An 18,135-nucleotide genomic window follows, 5' to 3' on the forward strand; every position below is an offset into this window, starting at 1 on the left:
AACTATAACAGGAAACTGGATAGAATGGAAAAAGGACTAGTATATTCTTCCACTTATGCTTATGTTTATTTATTAATTTTAGCGACTTAAGTCATTAAACTTGAAAATTTAATAAAAATATTCACAATGAGCATTCTTTCTTCTTTCTCACGTACGTTCTTATCCTTTCTTTCTTTTGCTTTCTCTCCCTCTCTTTCTCTCCTGTCCTTCCATACTTGTCTCTGTTACGCGCATGGTCGTAATATTTTTAATGAGCTAATGCGCGTGGTATGGAGCCAATTTAACCAATAACTCGTGCCCAACACTCATTGGACACTTTTGTTGTCTGGTTATGTGTGTGTGTAGTATGACGTATATGTACATTCAATTATTAATAATAATTATTAATAACAACAATAACTAATTAATACGAATAGAAAATGTTTTCTCCGACTGACTCGATTTCTTATTTTCATTTTTTCCCCTTAAGATTCGATAAAAGTTCGTTCCAGAGTTGTTGCCTTTCGTCCATACATGTGAAGTATGTTTCAGCGATGTCAGTGTAACATGCAAATTCCGTTAAGCGAGGCCTTCAGTTTCGGCGATTTGCTGTCTCGAAAATTATCGATTTAAAAAATTCCAAACAGCGATTAGTCCTTGCTCAACATCAGAGTTGCCAATGACAATACATAGAGCTGGGTTATCTTCACTGTGCTGACTCTGGCATTAAAATTACAACAACAGCATGGTTCCTTTAGCGGCAAACTGATCAGACTTATCAGTTCACCTGCTTGATTGTATTACTGATTCAGTCGAGGATGACCACCATGTCATCTCCACGTACTGCTCTCTGCGGATGAGGAGGATGTAAAGGAGCTTGTAATCTACGCCAAGGTTTGCGCGCTGCTCTTCGAAGATCAGCCGATGAAAGAGTTCTTCTAAGCCTTCTGCGAATTTATAACGATACAAATCTAAATATTTTTTCTTTCTTTTCTTGTTAGTAGTAAACGCGTATAATGAAATATTATATTATAAAACATGCAACAATACTCACTTTGTCTGATCTGTAGCGCGAAAGTAGACGTCGTCAGGTGCATCCATCCACGAAATCACTTGTTTACGCGCATTACTTCTAGATAGTGGTGGACCATGTGGCAGAGTATGAGGATGAGCAGCTCTTCCATTCAGAGGTGGTGCTAGGGGAAGAACAGCAGGTGCTGTGTGTTCCAAACTATGTTTTGGATGGAGCTGCTGAGAATGATGGGCCCTTTTTGCAGGTGGTCCACCAGGGAGCCCTGCACTTAGGGCAATACCTATTAAAAGTATTTATATTTATATAATATTTAATCTCTAAAATGCATGAAATATTGAAATAATATAAAACTATTAAACCGATGATGTGTATTCCTTTGGAACAAATGTTAAACTGTTCAATTTAATAATTTTGATTATTTGTTTTATTGGTTGAATATTTAAAGCTCTTAGGCACTCAATTATTTTACCTTCATCCCAATCCACATCAGAGTAGAAGCCAGTAAACAAAAATTACATTCAATACAAGGATCTAAAATTACATAATATACATGTATAATGAACATGAATCTAAAACTTACCATCTGACCCGTTGATTTCATCGAATGGAGGTCTCGGGCGTTTCATTATCGTTTGTTGAGCTTGCATACTAGGTTGCGGTTGAGGTGGAGTTACCGTCAGTCTATCTACTTCGGATTTATTTGGTACCCTTTCATACAAAAGGCTTCCATCTATAACAATAAAACTCATGATATTATAATACATAAAATATTAAATGCATTGTATTAGTAATAAGAAAAACATTTTATTCAATAAAAGCTTATGCACCTGGTGCTTTTGGTGGTCTAGGGAAAGAAACCCGATCTGGTTGTTTTCGTTGTGCTGGTGCTGTAAGGGCTAACCAATCCCAATCTCCAGGTTGTCGTGGAGCAGGATGATCACCTAAACGCGTTGCTATATCGGTTACACGAGGACGAGGTCGAGGTCGTACAGCACGTGCTAAAATACGTAACTCCGCAGGGCTTTTTGATGTTAATTGAGGAGAGGCGCAAAGGTGTCTCAATGGTGCTGCATTTATAGGTTGATGAGGTGCTCGCGCTGCATGGCGTGTGCGTAATTGTGCTGCACATAATCGTCGTGCAGCTCGCGCCAATGCTGAAGTACGTAAATAAAACGCTGATCGAGTTTTCATCACAGGTCTGGGAGATCCACCACCACCACCTCCACTTGCTCCACTTCCACGTAGATCAACACCATGAGCACTCGCGTAATGACGACTTAGATGTGCTTTGAGCTTGAACTCTTTACCACAAGAAGGAATGCTACATCGATGAGGTCTATGAGCACCGCTTATTCCTTTACTTTCTTCATCTGAACCAGTACCACCTCTTTTTCTTTCCAAATCAACATCATCCATACGCGATGGAACCTAAATTTTAAGTTTTTTTTTTTGGAGAGAGGGGGAAGAAAAAAGGAAAAAAAAATGTGCATTATATGATCATCATTACTCATATACGTATATTCATTGAAATATACCTTTAAACCGCCATATTTCTTCCAATATGTCCAACAAGACTGACAAAGACGACATTGCATGTGTGATGGACCCCAAGCATACCACTGTGGACTTTGCATTACTTGACAACTTTCACATGGTTTTCCACTAACTCCAACCATCAATATTCCGCTATTATCAGTTGTCATATTACCATTACTATTACCGTTGAGAACATTCGTTGGTTTTCCATTACTGTTACTATTACTATTACCAAGAGGTACAATTGTTGCTGCAGAAGGGGCAGTTGTAGGTGGAGTTGTTTTATTGTAGTTTGGTATATAAACCTGTTTTAATTTACTTTCAGCTTCTACAGCTTTCACCCTTTTTTGTTGTACGTATCTATCGGTTGTCTTCCACATATAATAATATTCGATAACATTCTTTAATGTTTTCCATGGTAACTAAAACATACGAGTATTTATTAAAACAACATATCATAAAGTAATAAACTTTGAGATTTCAAATATCTTGCGTACTTACAAAGTCTTGGCGTATATCAGAAAAATCCTTTCCATACTTATCAAGGGCTTCTTCAAAAAGATTTGCTTCAGATGCACTCCACTCTTCCATTTCATCTCTGCATAATACTGGACCAGTGCTGGGTACTAAAGATGACATAGCTTTTGCAATATCATAATTGTGCCGATGTAAAGTATCCATTGCATGGAACTACAAATATAAACTGGTGTAAGGTATGTTTTTTCTTCGTAGTTAGTTATATAGTTATACAACAGTAACAATGATAATGATATTTACAAGAGTAATGTCTCTAGATGCAGCTGCTGCAGACATGTGTAATGATGGTTGTTTAACTGAAGATGAACAGTCTAAAGCTCTTGCAAATGTGCCTACAGATCTACTGACAACAAGGAATTGATCAATTTGACGGTCTGTTAATGAATGTCGTGGCGTCCAAACCAACGTTTCTAAATCTTGCAACCTACGAGGATCTGACTCTCTTTCAGCAGGTGTCAGCGGAGCTGGTGCTATTCCATCAGCTTGATATCTACTACCTACTCTAATTTCACCTGTAATGTTTTACATTGATTAAAGTTTAAATATATAACAGAAAGTTAGAATAAATATGATCATAGTATCTGAAAATTTTTAATATCAATGAATACCTTTGTCAGCAAGCAAAGTACGTTGAGCAGGATCAAATACTAAGCAATAGAAGAAAGAGTCCTCTTTGTTTAAATAGCTTAGTAAAGATTCTGTTTCATTTAATAAGGTTACACAACATTTGCCTCTTATATGAGTTGCAGGCATTGTTTCCACCTGACGCGATAGAAACAGTTCTCTGTGCTTCATTTGATGACGTTGTTTAGAACTTAATTCTGTAACTCCTCCAGCACCAACTACATTTTCTTCCATCCCTGCGTATGAAAAGGATTAAAATTATATTTTACTATCTCAAATGTATAAATAAATAGTCTAAAAAAGCTTAAATAACAAAATATTTTACTCAAAAATAAAAGGATTAATGAAGGCTATATAAGTAATATATTAAAAAATGACCAAGTAATTTTATTGTTTTTTATATAATATAATACCAATAAAAATTCAACATTTAAAGCAAGATTACTAGTATCTTTAATTAAATGTTCCAAAAAATATTAATCTTTTGCATTATTTAAATTTTTTTTCATGAAAAATGGAATTATCCATAAATTTATTCATGCAAATTTGGCCTTTTATCAGTATTATTCTTTTTCTTTCGTAACATAAATAAATAAAATGTAAATGAAACGTAGGAATGTGGCAGAATCAATCAAAACTTATGACAGTGAACTAAAATATTAGCGAGAGCGGGCAACAAAAGAAGAAAAAGCAACATTGATTGATGTATTATATATCGTAACAGAAATGGAATTAGCTTCCAAAGAAATGTAAATTATTCGAAGAAGCCTCAGATTACTAAAGAATTATCATTTTGTGCAGCGGGATTTTCGTCTAGGTAGTAGAATTATTAGGATTGTTTTAATGAGAATGAATTTAGGATTTATGTATTAGAATAAGATTGCTATTGCAATGACATATAAAAAGATTAATAAAAAATGTAGATGATTATACGAATAAATAGAAAGAATGATGAAACGATTGTAACTGTATACTGTCATGGAATGTATGGGTTCATTAAGCTTCACACTTAATGATTAAACCCCCTTTCCATATAACTTGAAGGAAGAGGTCTTAGTTAAACCCAATTTGTTGTTTCTTTGGCCTTACAGTGAATCCAGCCAAAACTAGTGCCATTCACCAAGATTACAAAGAATTTTATAAATCCCGCCGCTAGATCATTAGCCTTATATCATCACTGGCTTCTATATGAGACTAACAAGACAACCAAAAGGTGCATGTTGTGTAATACTTACTGATGAATTGATTAACATTCAATTTTCATTACTATTTGTTTTAAATTATGTAATATTTATATTAACAACAGATACATTGAATTTTCGTATTAATAGTTTTATTTAGAATCTCTTAAATGATGAAGAAATCTAATAAAATTCATCTGTAAGGAGCACCTTTTAACTGACTAGTTCACTCACCATGAGGCTCTTGGGCCTCTGACAGTGGGGCTTTCAGCCAGCCCCCCTTCCCGCCCCCTTTGTTCATCACTTTGGGCCCGATCCCATCTTTATTAGTCATTTCCTTAGTAGTATCTGGATTCTCCAGTTTCTGATTCTGCATGTTTGCAGGGGATTCTGACCTCTGCTGCTCCGCGTTTGCCACTGTAATTTGTATCATAGAACCCACTCTACTATGTTTTTCATCATACTTTTTCTTTAATACAATTTTAACACATGCTTTCAAAATTTATTTTTCTATAAAATTTAACAACTAAGGATGCAGGCAGCCTTTAACTTCATTGGCCAATGGCTTTCATCTATTATGACATCTAGCTACATTTGGCTAATATCTAAACAATTAATACATATATAATATAAAAAATAACTTTGATTCTGTCAACCAATTCCACTCACGTTTCTATTTACAATTATACTGTGATCATGTAAGTAAATTATCATCAAAGACCTTTATTTAAAAGCTTATCATATAATGGTATTAATATAGACTACAATAATATTTTCAAAAATAATATAACCATACAGTGTCGAAATATTACTATTATTTCAAATATAATCTTCACGCAACATTACAAATTATTGCATTATAAAGCAGTTTTTAAGTTGGAATCATAAAAGTTGCGACTATAAAAAATGCGAAATCTAAACAATATTAGAAATCTTAGTGAATTTACACACAATTCTCGAATATTATAAAAAATTTAAATAATTTCATATATCAAAGATTGTTAAGAAAAACTGGAAGTAAAATGATTCTGTGATCATTAGAAGAAGCGCGACATCTCAAACATATACTCTTTTTAATATTTTCATATTGTTCTACACAGAACAATACGGAATCTGTTCAAGACAAAATTCGTACATATTTTTCTGAAATTTGAGAGTATAGAAATGGTGGAGCTAGAGAGAACAAGAGAAAAAGGGGAAAAAACCCGATTCGAAGCAAATACCGGCAGACGGACATAGAGCTACGGGCAAAGAGGAAGAGACACGAGAAAGTGTATATTCACGTATACATACACGTACATATACGTACATACTGTAGAAAAGAAGAGAAGGGAGGAAAAGAGAAGCGGGGGAGTAAATGCTTAAAACGAAGATGGCTAGTGGGGCCCACCATTTTCGCCGAGACACATATACATTCGTTTGCGCGCGAACATTATGTATGTATGGATATATGCGCGCGCGCGCGTGTGTCCTGTTTCTCTCTGCCTGTTATTCGTACATGTCTATGTGTCCGGTTATCGTGTATGTCTATCGGTGTTCTTACAAGTCTGTGTCCGAGTACACGCAACACATACCCAACCGACCCCTGCGTCAGTCATTCATTTAGTTCAGGGTGGCGGGAAGCAAGGAGGGGTGGTATGAGGGACTTGGGTGAGAGGTAGAAAGAGGGAGAGGTGGGTTGGCAGGCGTACCACCCCCAGCCCACCCCCGGCAGATCGATACAACCCCCATTTCACCCCTCTGCCACCCCCAACTTTACTTATTATACATTCCCACCCCCAAATCCCCGCGTCTCATTATCTTTGCTATTGCAAAGGAAAAATCGAGAAAGCTTCGGAGGCACATATATATGCGTATATATGTATTAAAACGCGTGAAATCGAACAAATTATTTTTTTATTTTTGAAATCGTATTATTTTCCTCGCGCGAGAAAGTATATGTTGAAATGTAACGTGTCTGAAAATTCTGAATATCGCAACAGCGATGGCGACACATTCCAATGATTATATTTTCTCGATTTTCGTTGAAACATTATATAGAAATGAAAATGCATTTTTTGAGAAGATATTTCATTTGTTACATGTCTCTTTTAGCGGGAACATGGAAGTGATAATAACGAGCAATTTCACGCTTTCACCGCCTCGAATCGTTCGAAACTATCAAGAATATTCTTAAACCAACATAGTAAACATTTCTGTTAATATCATCAATTATGCATGCGTTTTCATCACATCATTTCTCAAAGTAACAATCATCAATTGAGTATCTAATATATGTAGCATAATCTACTTACTAATAATATTGATCAAAATATGTACTTTCTAGAAAGTAAAAATGTTCGCAATCAATACGAAAATATTTTTATTTTCTTCATTTGCGACTGCTTATCGATCTGTACCGTGACGCGAGGTAAAATAAATAACGTTATTATCATATCTTCAATGCATTATTACTTATATTAATTAAATTATTATTAATAATTATTATCTACAATGTATTAGTATTAGTATCCAATCAATTAAACATCTACAAAAACTTATCAAAATACCAGTTTTTATAAATTTCACGTTCAAATCTAAAACTATTTGAACATGATATTAATTACACAAAAAATATATGTGTGTTTGTATATATGGTCTAAAATTCTAAGTAAAAACTAATTTTGTATCAAAATATAATAGGCAACTATTTCCAAATTTCTTAAAATGCAACATAGCACTATGCTATAATATATCTTTTTACAATAATATAAATTTTACTTACACTGATGCTTATCTGCAAGCATAATTAATGTAGATGGCAAATCCCTCCGCCTAAAGAAGCACATGACTTTTGCTTCTACATTCCCACTTGCTGTCTAAAATAGCAAAAATCTTTTGTAAATATATTTTCCAAAGCAAAGATACATTTACTGCGTTACATTTAAATTACTGCACCATTGCATAATGGAACTTTACTTATATCAATCACAATAGAAGAAACATAATACAACCACAATTTCATTTCTTACCTTATTCAATTCTTCTATCCTTCTTATCTGGTAGGGAGATGTGGAAGATGTTTCAAAATATACATAATCTATAAATTAAAGGAAGGGGAGTCTATTTAATAATGCTTCTTTACAAGAGAAAAGTTGTAATAATAGTATATATAAAATGTGTGTGTGTGTGTGTGTAAAGAAAACCGTTTAATTATATTTTACATGCAACATGTAAATAATTTCAATTCATAAATATTTCTAATTTAACTATATAAATATTACTGTATTTATAAATGAGAAGCGATTGATAAATAAAATCTTAATATATATATATATGTATATATATATATATTTATTTATTTATGAAATGTTTACTTATATTTCTATGAAATACAAATATCGATGCTATACTGTTTGAAAATACATGAACGCGGGCATAAAAGTAAGAGAACGGAAAGAAAAGAATCTTGTAATTTGCATAGAGAGAATATGCTTATCAGAAAAAAAAACAAAGTATACCATTACAGAGTAATAGAAAAGAAACAAAAATAGAATGTACACATCCTAAATTCTAGTCCAGTGTACGTTCGCAAAACGCAGTCTGGATTTTGATATTCGATCCTTTCTGCATAATCAACATTAAAAAGAGGAAGACGGAAAAATAATTTTGCTGAAATTACACTAGTTCCCTGGACCATTGGCGCGTAGATGAAAACACATTCTGATGATCTATCATCAAGGAATTTTTTCAAATAGAATAAAAATTAGTAAATAGAAAAAAGGAGTAAAAGCAGATATTCTGAAATATTGAATTCTAATCATCCGAATCATCATGCAAGAAATTAGTATGACCTGAACGAAGGGCGAGAGTGGGGAAAGAGGGAGAGCAGAAGGAAAGCAGACGTACATACGGACGCCAGAAAAGAGAGGGGGGGTAGGGAGATTGGATGGAAAGGTGGAAAGTTAAGGGGCTGCGCGGGTAAAACGAAGATAGGGACGAAGATACAGAAAAGGGGGGGAAAACGCCATGTCGTGGACACCATTTGCAAACATGAATTTTCTGAATGTTAATTAAAGGTATGAAGAGCGAGATTCGATAATTGGACGCGTGGCCTCATCAGCCGGCGAAATGTGTATGGTTATTTTACCTCCCACTCGATACATGTTGGCCGTCATGTTGCTGGCGTCCTGTGTGGCCCCGAGAGCGAAATTAGCGTTCTCGTGGTTACCGTGGTTCTCGTGGTATTCGGCCGGCATCGGCATGAAGGCTTCTCGTCCTCCAACTACGCGAATCTATTAGCCGACGCTTACCACTTGTCCACGGAGTTAACACTTCGCGGTGTCACTCCATCGTGTTTGTTTGTCCCAATAATCGAAGAAAAAATTTTCGCGCTAGCTTCTCTAAATCTTATTCGCACCTCGACTCCGGTTATTTCCGCGTACAGATATAGAACATTTGAATGATATTCGTAAATGCACACAAGATATATAAAAAAAATTACACACTGAATTTAGCTCACGTGTCCGTTACCGTAACGAGCATCGTCAGTGGCCGTTGCTCCGTTCATACAGGAACACCGCCATTTTCATTTTGTCGAGCGGGCTACATATACGATCAGGCAATATATGGCCTGCTCCCCTCTACCGGGGGTTCTGGATTCACTTGCTTTCCTTCGTAACCCGCGTGCATTCAAAAACTCCACTTAAGATATCTGTTCGTGATCCCTAAGCGTTATTTATTCGTTCCGATTCTATTACGGAATTTTACTTCGACGAATTTTTGATAGAAAACACGTAATCAGACACGATACAACCCGGTCAACGAATACCACAAAATAAGGCCACGGATCGGATACTACTAAGACCCGACGATTGCGCTGTCTCGAAAGCGTCTGCGTTACCTTAAGCAAGAGTGGGGGTAACTGGACGATAGAGTGCAAATTTGTCCGCGCACTCTTTAGCATACCCGCGAAATTCGAAATCATTTCCTTGATGTTTTTCTATTATTTACTATAGGATGTTTGTGTAAGAAGGGTAATTATTCTTTATTAAAAGTAAATAGATATTTACTTTGGATTTTAAATATATTTATACAATAGAATGATTTATCTTATAAAATCGAATAAATATAGAAACACACATGTAATGTGACAATAAATTAAAAAAACTCTCATGTAGTATGTGAAATATTTATATATTTACGAAATTAGTCTTTCTATACAATTGCTTACGCGCAGTCACATATTTCATCTGTTTCAATTAATAAAAAATTGTATGTAAATGAATAGTTAAAATTACTCACTAGTTTGTAGAGCCTGTGTGAGCTTGCCTTTCGCGTAAAACGTTTGGTAATGTTTGACTAACAATAAATAATGACGAATAGTCGATTTGATGGAAATACGTAACGCAAAATTATATTTATATGTACACAGTAGTAATAGTAGTAATAATAATACATATTCGTGAATCGATTCGTGTTTATAATTTAGTTTTTTGCAATTTAGGTAATCTTTTAAGGCACACCCCACGGTCTTTACCAAGCAATTTTGTTTTTTTTGTTCATTAATATTATATAAATAAATGTATACTGTTGTGGATGCTATTAACCTAAATTTATTATATATATATCATATTACTATTCGTAGGAATATTTCTACTAAATATAATAATCTGCTCTCTGTACATAATTCTATGTCTTTCTTATGAATCTTTTAAAATAGATAGTCGTATCATTTATTAATGATAATAATGACAGTAACATTAATAAGAATAACAAGATAATGTATAAGTGAGATGCGTAAGATGAGACCATGCTCTTTTTTCCTTCATTATAGTATTTATATCATGAGTAGTAAAAATTATGAGTGAGAATCACATTTCATAATCTTATTAGAATGTGAACACATTTATGAATTTCGATAAAGTATTTCCGCGACAATCAAAAAGAGAAAACAATGAGCACATATATAAGATAAAAGATTACATGTACTACATACATAATTTTAATTACAATTAACATTAAATTGTGTAATACTACTCATGATTTAATTTAACATTAATATAAAATACTTATTTATGCCAACTTCGACAGTTTTCGTTTTTGTATGTACAAGAATAGCATCCAGACTTTGTTTTTCCGGTTGCGTATTTCTACTTACTATGATACTATTGTTTACGGATAAAAAAATACTAATATATCGCATTGTCGTTGCACGGGCAGTGTTTACGCAGTTTTTGTCCATTGATAAGGCACCAACTTTTATGATCCTGAGATTCAACCCGCATGCTTCGACAGATTTAGAGGCATATCTAAACGGGACAGAAATAAAATGAATTTTCTTTATAACATTTAATAAATACCAAATAATATATTCTTAAAAATTTACCTGAAGGAGGTGTAAGAGTCTGTTCCCTGTAGTCTTTGTAATGATGAACTGGAGGAGATGGTGGATGAGGTGGTGGCGGTGCGTATAATGGCATAGGAGGAGGGTAATGGACGGGTGATGGATAATGCATCCATAAGGGAGCTCTATATGGTCCAGGAGGTAACATTGGTACACCATAAAGTGGGTGCTGAAGAGGTGCATTAGTTGTACCAATGTATGGATCCATTCGTACTCTTGGATATGAATTATTTGATGAGTATTTCACAGTTTGTCTATCATCTGGTTTTAATAAATTCCTCAAAAAACCTTGCTCGTGACTTGGTTTATCTTCTCCCAAAATACTTGTTATACTATATGATGATAATTGTTTTGGTGACGGAGTAGGAGCCGTTGTTGTACAAACCGGCTGTGGTGTTGCGCGCCTTTTCGACGCTTGATCCTCTAACGATACTCTCTCTAATTCGCGCAAGATACGTTTACGAGGTGAAACGACATTCGGATCTAGGAGACGGGCCAATTTGTCGATAATTAGGTTCAAAACCTTTCCCGTCGATGTTCCATTTGCTCTGCGAATTGGTTTTGTATAATTTGTTACTGATTCTGGAACGAGTAACAAAGAAGTAGGATCTAATGGACGTCTACGCTTTCTTGCGATTAGACGAGGATGTGCGCACAAATGATTTTTCGGACTTCTATAATAGTAAAAATTAAAGTCTGTAGATATTCTACGTCTTGGGTTTGCTTGTTTCCAACAATGATCTCTTTGCCAAGGACTTGACTGAACCGACGAATTATCATCAGAAACTGTAAATGTAAATAATGATGTTAGATTTGAGTTAATTTTATAGAAAACAAATTGTGTGTTTGTAGAACTTACCACTAAGAGAGGTGGAACTCTCTTGTCTATTTGGAGTTGTGCTAGCTGGTGGCCAAAAGGTTTTCTTTGGAACTGGAAACCATGTAGTTCTTTCTCCATCCCTACGATGGGATAGTTCCAAGATAAACTTGCCGTCTTTAAAAAATTTTAAACGTCCACCAGGAGTTGGAAGTAGATTATTATCGATGCGTGTTTCTGAATGATGTGTTGATTGGGGGTTTGAATTTTTACCATTTGCCTTGGTAAGGGTTGAGTGTAATGTAGAAGGATCACGTGAGCACATTTCTCTTGTGCCCCTCACGTGACCTGCGTGAGCATGACATTCTGCTGACTTCTCGCGCATGCTGATACTTTACCGATATCCATTTTTCTCCGCTTGACCTTTCATACTTTAGCCTCTTAATATCACTTTAACAAAAGAGGCAGAACCTTAAATGGGTTCTTGTTTTGAAACTATGAATGACAATTTTGAAGGTATTTGCTAAAGTATCTTTGTTTCACAATTTGAGGAAAGCATCTTTTACAAGAAAAGAAATTAACACTTGGTAAAACTTAAGATATTAGACACTATGAAAAGACATTAAAAGAATTCAACAATAATGTCAATAGTAACAAAATAATATAGTAAATGTAGGTTTCTTACAGAATCAACAAAGTTGATAACAACAAGCAGACAGAATCATATTGAACTTATTCCTTTGAAACTGTCAAATTGACATTAGGTCAAAAATTGACAGTGAGAGCAGCGTTACTCTGAAATTTAGTTGATATATTTTTTTCTTATGTCCAAAAACATTTGTTTGGGTAATGTGCCAGTTAATGATGTATCAATTGAACAGAATAATACTGAATAAAAAAAGCACACTATCATTGATCAAACAGTAACATTTTGTGCAAAATTCCAAAAGGAATTTTCTATACATGAGTGGCAATCGCTAGACACCCACCCACCCACGCACTGCCGCCTTCTGCAATCAGTTCTATTTCATTTCGAATAAGCAACTCGTCACGTTAATAGGCTTATTCAAAACCAAGCACGTTGATATTTCATAAATTATTGTAACTGGCGTACAAGTTGGCTTTCTAAACGGAAGATTTTCACGGATCAAACACGGGACGGGCACTCTATAGTAGAAAACACAGTTTGACCGACACATGTGTTTCACTTCATCCACGAATGGTTTACGTGTCCACGGCAATTGAGTTTATTCGTTCGATGACCCTTTAGAACGTGCATCTACCATCGTTTTCCTCGTGATTTTCGATGTTCGGATGTAAAAAAAAAACAAGAATTTCTCGCCTTCGTGTATCCTTCTCGTCGACAACACTGTGGCGGTTCGCGGTCCGCGCGTTCCTCCGTTTCTTGGTCCAACTCCCACGATCAATCTGCAACACTTCCTTCAAAGTACGTAGTTACGTTAAATCTACTATATCCGATATTCAGAAAATCTAATTTGGGCCTTTATTTTCAGTGAACATTAAAAACACATCGATCGATTCAAACTATTCAGAGTAGAACGACACTGCGCATTCTCGTTCGACTCCAATTATCTATATGTGGTGACAATCTATACTGCATCGTAAAATGATCTTTCCGACTTCTTGAAATTTGTTTATTTCGTTGGCATTTGAATTTTGTTTGTTCCTGATTGACCAATCAAGTACGCATTTTTTGATATGGATGAAGTTTAGCGCGTAATCATATTAATCGCCGGTATGGTAAAGAATACAATTGCAAATTTAATAATTTGTAGTTTTTGATTTTATACAAAAAGTCTCGATGAAACTTTTAGAAGAATATCAAGAACTTATTGAACGTGATTCGGTTGAAATTTCTTGTTTATGGAAATATTTACAAATGTTTTTGTACTTACTGTGCGCGATTAGCGGATATGCGTCTAGCGTTTTGTTCTACACATTATGGGTATAATTAATAATAATTTTTATCAGATTTGTAGAGAGAAATAAATTGAAATATTATATTACATGAAATATAAAGGAACAAATTTTTGGAGGTAACTGCCCATTGTGGGCAAAAGCTATTCTGTTGAAAGAAGATATAGAGTTAGATGATATTCATGGTGTATGTAAAATTAATTCAGACTGGTGGAAGTATATTTATATTGATTATCAGTATGAAAATATATGTGCTGTGTATTTAATAACAAGCTTCTCATCTTGCATATTTGGGATCGTTTGGTTTACTCTATTCCTTATGTGTGGGAAAGGAGGATATGATGTAACAATGCAAGTTAATTATTTTTTTTACCAAACAAGCACTCTTATATATATGATTAGATTTATATATACAGATATCCAGGTCCATGGAGAATTGTATTTCCCGCAATATACTTTAATCTTGTATTTACTATTATATCCACATATACACATTATAATTTACAACAAGGATATAAAACATTAAGCAAAAATATAAAAAATATCTCTTCTGAAATATATGATATGTGCCAAATAGTTGTGGATGTAAGGTATCAAATCTAAATTTTATTTTAGATCTATAATTCTTACAAATTGCTTATTTACAGTGATTGTGAAATCATAAGGATATACATGAATATACATAACTTTTACACATATAATCTTAATTATATGTGTAATATAATCTTATATCTTCAGGTAATATTCCATGCAAACATATCTTATCCTTTTTTACACTTTTTTTATGTACCTATTTTTTATAGTACAAGAAATATTGAAATATGTAATAAATATCCTTAAGGTCCCTTCAGTTGTAATGATGTGCAGTTGGATAGGAGGGCTGGTAATATTAATTTCCAGAATAATTATGATCAATGACTTTAGAATTTTAAGGATTAAAATCTATGAATTAAAGGAAGAATAATTCTCAATGTTTATTATACATAAAAAAAAACATTTATTCTCTGTGCAAACTTTACATTTTTCTGTAAATTTATACTATGTAAAGCAATAGAACAGTAAAAAATATGTAATTATTTAATGGTTATACAACATTTTATTTATAATTAATATATCTTCAATGTATAAATCAATATATATTCTACACGATTAACAGCTTGTTATAAAAGATTTCTAGAAAATAATCTATATAATACTTGCAGTTACCTGTATATTCTAAATATCATAATTAACATATTTAATAGAATCCATTTTTTCAATGTCTTAAAAATTAATCTAATGCTCAATATTTATTAAAAATTTGCTATAATTTTATTAATTGGTTATCTTAAAATTAGATCTTAAAACTATGGTCATCTTATAAACTTAAACCCTTTAATCACTTCTTTAGATTGATACCATTGATAGGGAACATGTGTGATACTCGCATTAGAATTATTTAAAAATTCAATGTCTTTGTCTATGTTAGTATTAGACTCAGACACTTCGTTATAAACTTTTACTACATTTATGCAATTACAGTCTATTTTTACTTGATCCTTGTGTTGTAGTTTAATTACAAAATAATTTGAGTTCCGTTCGGAAGGTATATATAGCGGTTTAGGTAAAAAGAACTCTGACACTGAATTACTATCACTCTTTTGTATTAGCACAAAGGTGTTTGTAGGATGCAATGGTAAAGTTAATGCATCTTGAAATGCTGGACATTCCAACATTGACCTAAAAATTTTGTTTTATAACATTTCATTTTATAAAAAATGATGGGATAAATATTGTATGCAAAACTTTTTATTACTCGTTACCTCATTAAACTTAACAGTGGCTTCTTAGATGCATGTTTACATTCAAAGTGTTCTTGGCTACTAAGAATGTCAGATGGAAATTCAATTCGGATGTGTAATCTTGGTGATATTATTGTAGCACCAATAAGTATAGCAATTTCTTTGATTTTGCAACCTTTTAGATGAAACTGCGAATTTAACTGTTCTGAGGTGCTTTTCAGAGAATTCAATAATGTTTTTATAGCAGACGAATTTCTGTCCGTTGATTTCATTTGTAACTTAGATAGTGAATCGTATGTAAAGGGTATTTGCTGTTTCTGATATAAAATATATTTCAGGAGTTCAATTACGAGTTTCACACAACTGTGACTTGTCAAATGTTCATCCAACATTACGTTAATATTCATTTTAACTTTTGTTTTTCTGATAATGCTTTAAACACGATCGAAGTAAAACCTAATTTATTGACTCGTACCAGCTCGGCAATATTAATTTATACAATAAATTGTAAAAATATATTCTTATACATTTATGAACACATTGTTTTCACGTTAAGAAAATCTACATAACAATAAAAGTAATAACTTGTCGTTTAAACACTTTATTCATGGTTATAAAATATTCTGATCCAAGCCACATTTATCACTACAAATGGTAAACCTAAACTTTAAGTTATATCAGTAAGTAATGTCTCTAATATAATCAGAGAGGAAATGAGAGTGCCCACGCTTTTGGTTCTAGTTATTTTCGGACTAGTGCTGCACCATACGGCCAAATGATGAAGGTGGCACACGCTAGCATAAACAAGATCCTATAAAATTAGGGATCTGCCCTGTTTAGTTGCACGTTAGCATAGACAAAAACCCATTGAGCTTCACGCTACAAAACCTATTTAATTGTACGGTTCTACGAAAAAGTTTGTATCTACTTTTATATTCGAAATAGACAAGTATGAAAATAACAAAATCGCGCAATAATTAAACTAATTGTAAGTTGCCTAAGAAAGAGAAATTAATTGTTTACTATATTCTTTTTAGAAAAGAAAAGAGAATATTCTCCTTCAAACTTAATAATGGATACTAATGAATCAGTGTAATAATGCAATAATTTTAATATATTTTCCACACACCATTCAGGTTTAACATTAACACTTTGCACACGACATGTCAATTGGAGTGTAATGAATATTTTTTCATCGTCGCATGGAACCACATATCTTTTTTCCTTAATACATTATATGGCGTTTATTGAGACAAATTCAACGACCTTGTATATGAAGTCGTTTACTATTGTAAAATGTTATAAATTCGTCAGTTTCTAAGGAATCAAGCCAAAGTCGCTAGCTACCGTTTATTAAGTTACTCTGAACGCTGTAAACAAATATCAAATTTCTTATCTCTCATGATGCTTCTCAAATCGATAAACATTACTGAACCGTAAAAACTCACTTTAGTCGACATACTTTAATCGAAGAGTTGAAATAGTAAACATGTGTATGACATTTTATTTTGTTTGGTGTTTTGTTTGTTCTCTATCAAATGGGACGTCATACATTGAGATTGGTTAATTCGTTAAGCCGTAAATAAATAAAAACCGTCAAAAATCGCGCTATTTTCAATTGTCAATTATTCATATAAAATTGAGAATGCGAAATTGAAACTTTGTGAAAATATAGTTTTTGTCATTCTTAAAAAATGGACAAAATTTTATCCACATATGTTTATTAGTTTCTGCAAAAAACTATTTGACAATTAAAAAGGAGTCTTTATTGCACATTCGTCATCCCCACTACGGAGGAGAGGTTCCCCTTTTTAGCTGGGTTAAATCCTGCCAGGACAAGATTCGGCAATATAAAGTACTGAGGACCGTTAGGTCCAGTACCGACCATTCAGATTTCAGAAGATCCTTTAGGACTTTATGACTTTATGATATTTTGTTAGCAAGGAAATGAATAATGCTTGACCCCTAATAAACGAATTTTTATTATAACGAACAGTTATACATACATATGTATAAAAAAAAGTTGTTTAGAATCATGCTCCAGCTTAAAAGCTGGATACCCACTGGCAAGTTAAACCAAGGGCAATTGTTTCAATGTATTTATATGATACATTTGTATGGAATCGTTTCCATTGACAAGTTAAACTGCCCCAGCTATTTGAAAAATCGACTCCATACAAATACCGTTACTTATATCTGCATCCATATCTACGAAGTGCCTCGAAGGCCCATTTATCTCGGATTAGCACAGGATTGTTTCGTGAACAATTTTTCGGAAACCTCACAGAGATTCACTTTTCGCATCTTGTAACTTGTTACGATTA

General features: G+C 33.5%; 4 protein-coding genes and 1 non-coding gene across 10 annotated transcripts; 1 reads left to right on the forward strand and 4 right to left on the reverse strand.

The window, feature by feature from the left end:
* Positions 1 to 44: 44 nt before the first annotated feature.
* On the reverse strand, positions 45 to 9,752 carry Mta1-like (metastasis associated 1-like). Of its 4 annotated transcripts, XM_072012805.1 has the most exons (12): positions 9,020 to 9,749; positions 7,902 to 7,969; positions 7,655 to 7,748; positions 5,125 to 5,307; positions 3,694 to 3,945; positions 3,326 to 3,597; positions 3,050 to 3,238; positions 2,548 to 2,970; positions 1,840 to 2,440; positions 1,593 to 1,742; positions 1,034 to 1,292; positions 45 to 926 (listed from the first exon to the last, which is right to left on the reverse strand). In XM_072012805.1, exons 1-12 carry the CDS (start codon positions 9,132 to 9,134, stop codon positions 788 to 790), a joined length of 2,745 nt encoding a protein of 914 aa, XP_071868906.1. In that variant the 5' UTR covers positions 9,135 to 9,749; the 3' UTR covers positions 45 to 787. The 4 variants fall into 4 exon arrangements, 3 of the variants coding, with proteins under 3 accessions (XP_071868906.1, XP_071868907.1, XP_071868908.1); XM_072012806.1 differs by lacking the exon at positions 5,125 to 5,307 and having other exon boundaries at positions 9,020 to 9,748; XR_011801042.1 differs by lacking the exon at positions 45 to 926 and having other exon boundaries at positions 1,153 to 1,292; positions 1,482 to 1,742; positions 9,020 to 9,752.
* LOC139992603 (small nucleolar RNA U85) lies at positions 4,682 to 4,845 on the reverse strand. The gene has a single exon (XR_011801161.1). It is a non-coding gene; the product is annotated as a small nucleolar RNA U85 (small nucleolar RNA).
* Positions 9,753 to 10,046: 294 nt separating the features above from the next.
* H (transcriptional corepressor hairless) lies at positions 10,047 to 13,479 on the reverse strand. Its single transcript, XM_072012841.1, has 3 exons — positions 12,135 to 13,479; positions 11,258 to 12,061; positions 10,047 to 11,180 (listed from the first exon to the last, which is right to left on the reverse strand). Exons 1-3 carry the CDS (start codon positions 12,475 to 12,477, stop codon positions 11,146 to 11,148), a joined length of 1,182 nt encoding a protein of 393 aa, XP_071868942.1. The 5' UTR covers positions 12,478 to 13,479; the 3' UTR covers positions 10,047 to 11,145.
* LOC139992207 (uncharacterized) lies at positions 13,451 to 15,043 on the forward strand. Of its 3 annotated transcripts, XM_072012853.1 has the most exons (6): positions 13,451 to 13,539; positions 13,607 to 14,058; positions 14,134 to 14,381; positions 14,447 to 14,620; positions 14,678 to 14,768; positions 14,872 to 15,043. In XM_072012853.1, the coding sequence occupies exons 2-6, from the start codon at positions 13,915 to 13,917 to the stop codon at positions 14,992 to 14,994; spliced, it is 780 nt and encodes a 259-aa protein (XP_071868954.1). In that variant the 5' UTR covers positions 13,451 to 13,539; positions 13,607 to 13,914; the 3' UTR covers positions 14,995 to 15,043. The 3 variants fall into 3 exon arrangements, with proteins under 3 accessions (XP_071868954.1, XP_073968062.1, XP_071868955.1); XM_074111961.1 differs by lacking the exon at positions 13,451 to 13,539 and having other exon boundaries at positions 13,676 to 14,058; positions 14,834 to 14,997; XM_072012854.1 differs by lacking the exon at positions 13,451 to 13,539 and having other exon boundaries at positions 13,676 to 14,058; positions 14,447 to 14,615; positions 14,678 to 14,976.
* A 101-nt stretch (positions 15,044 to 15,144) lies between these two features.
* On the reverse strand, positions 15,145 to 18,080 carry LOC139992209 (uncharacterized). Its single transcript, XM_072012858.1, has 3 exons — positions 17,260 to 18,080; positions 15,833 to 17,181; positions 15,145 to 15,749 (listed from the first exon to the last, which is right to left on the reverse strand). Exons 2-3 carry the CDS (start codon positions 16,216 to 16,218, stop codon positions 15,383 to 15,385), a joined length of 753 nt encoding a protein of 250 aa, XP_071868959.1. The 5' UTR covers positions 16,219 to 17,181; positions 17,260 to 18,080; the 3' UTR covers positions 15,145 to 15,382.
* Positions 18,081 to 18,135: the final 55 nt, after the last annotated feature.

The sequence above is a fragment of the Bombus fervidus genome, chromosome 11, assembly GCF_041682495.2.
Source record: "Bombus fervidus isolate BK054 chromosome 11, iyBomFerv1, whole genome shotgun sequence".
Classification (NCBI taxonomy): domain Eukaryota; kingdom Metazoa; phylum Arthropoda; class Insecta; order Hymenoptera; family Apidae; genus Bombus; species Bombus fervidus.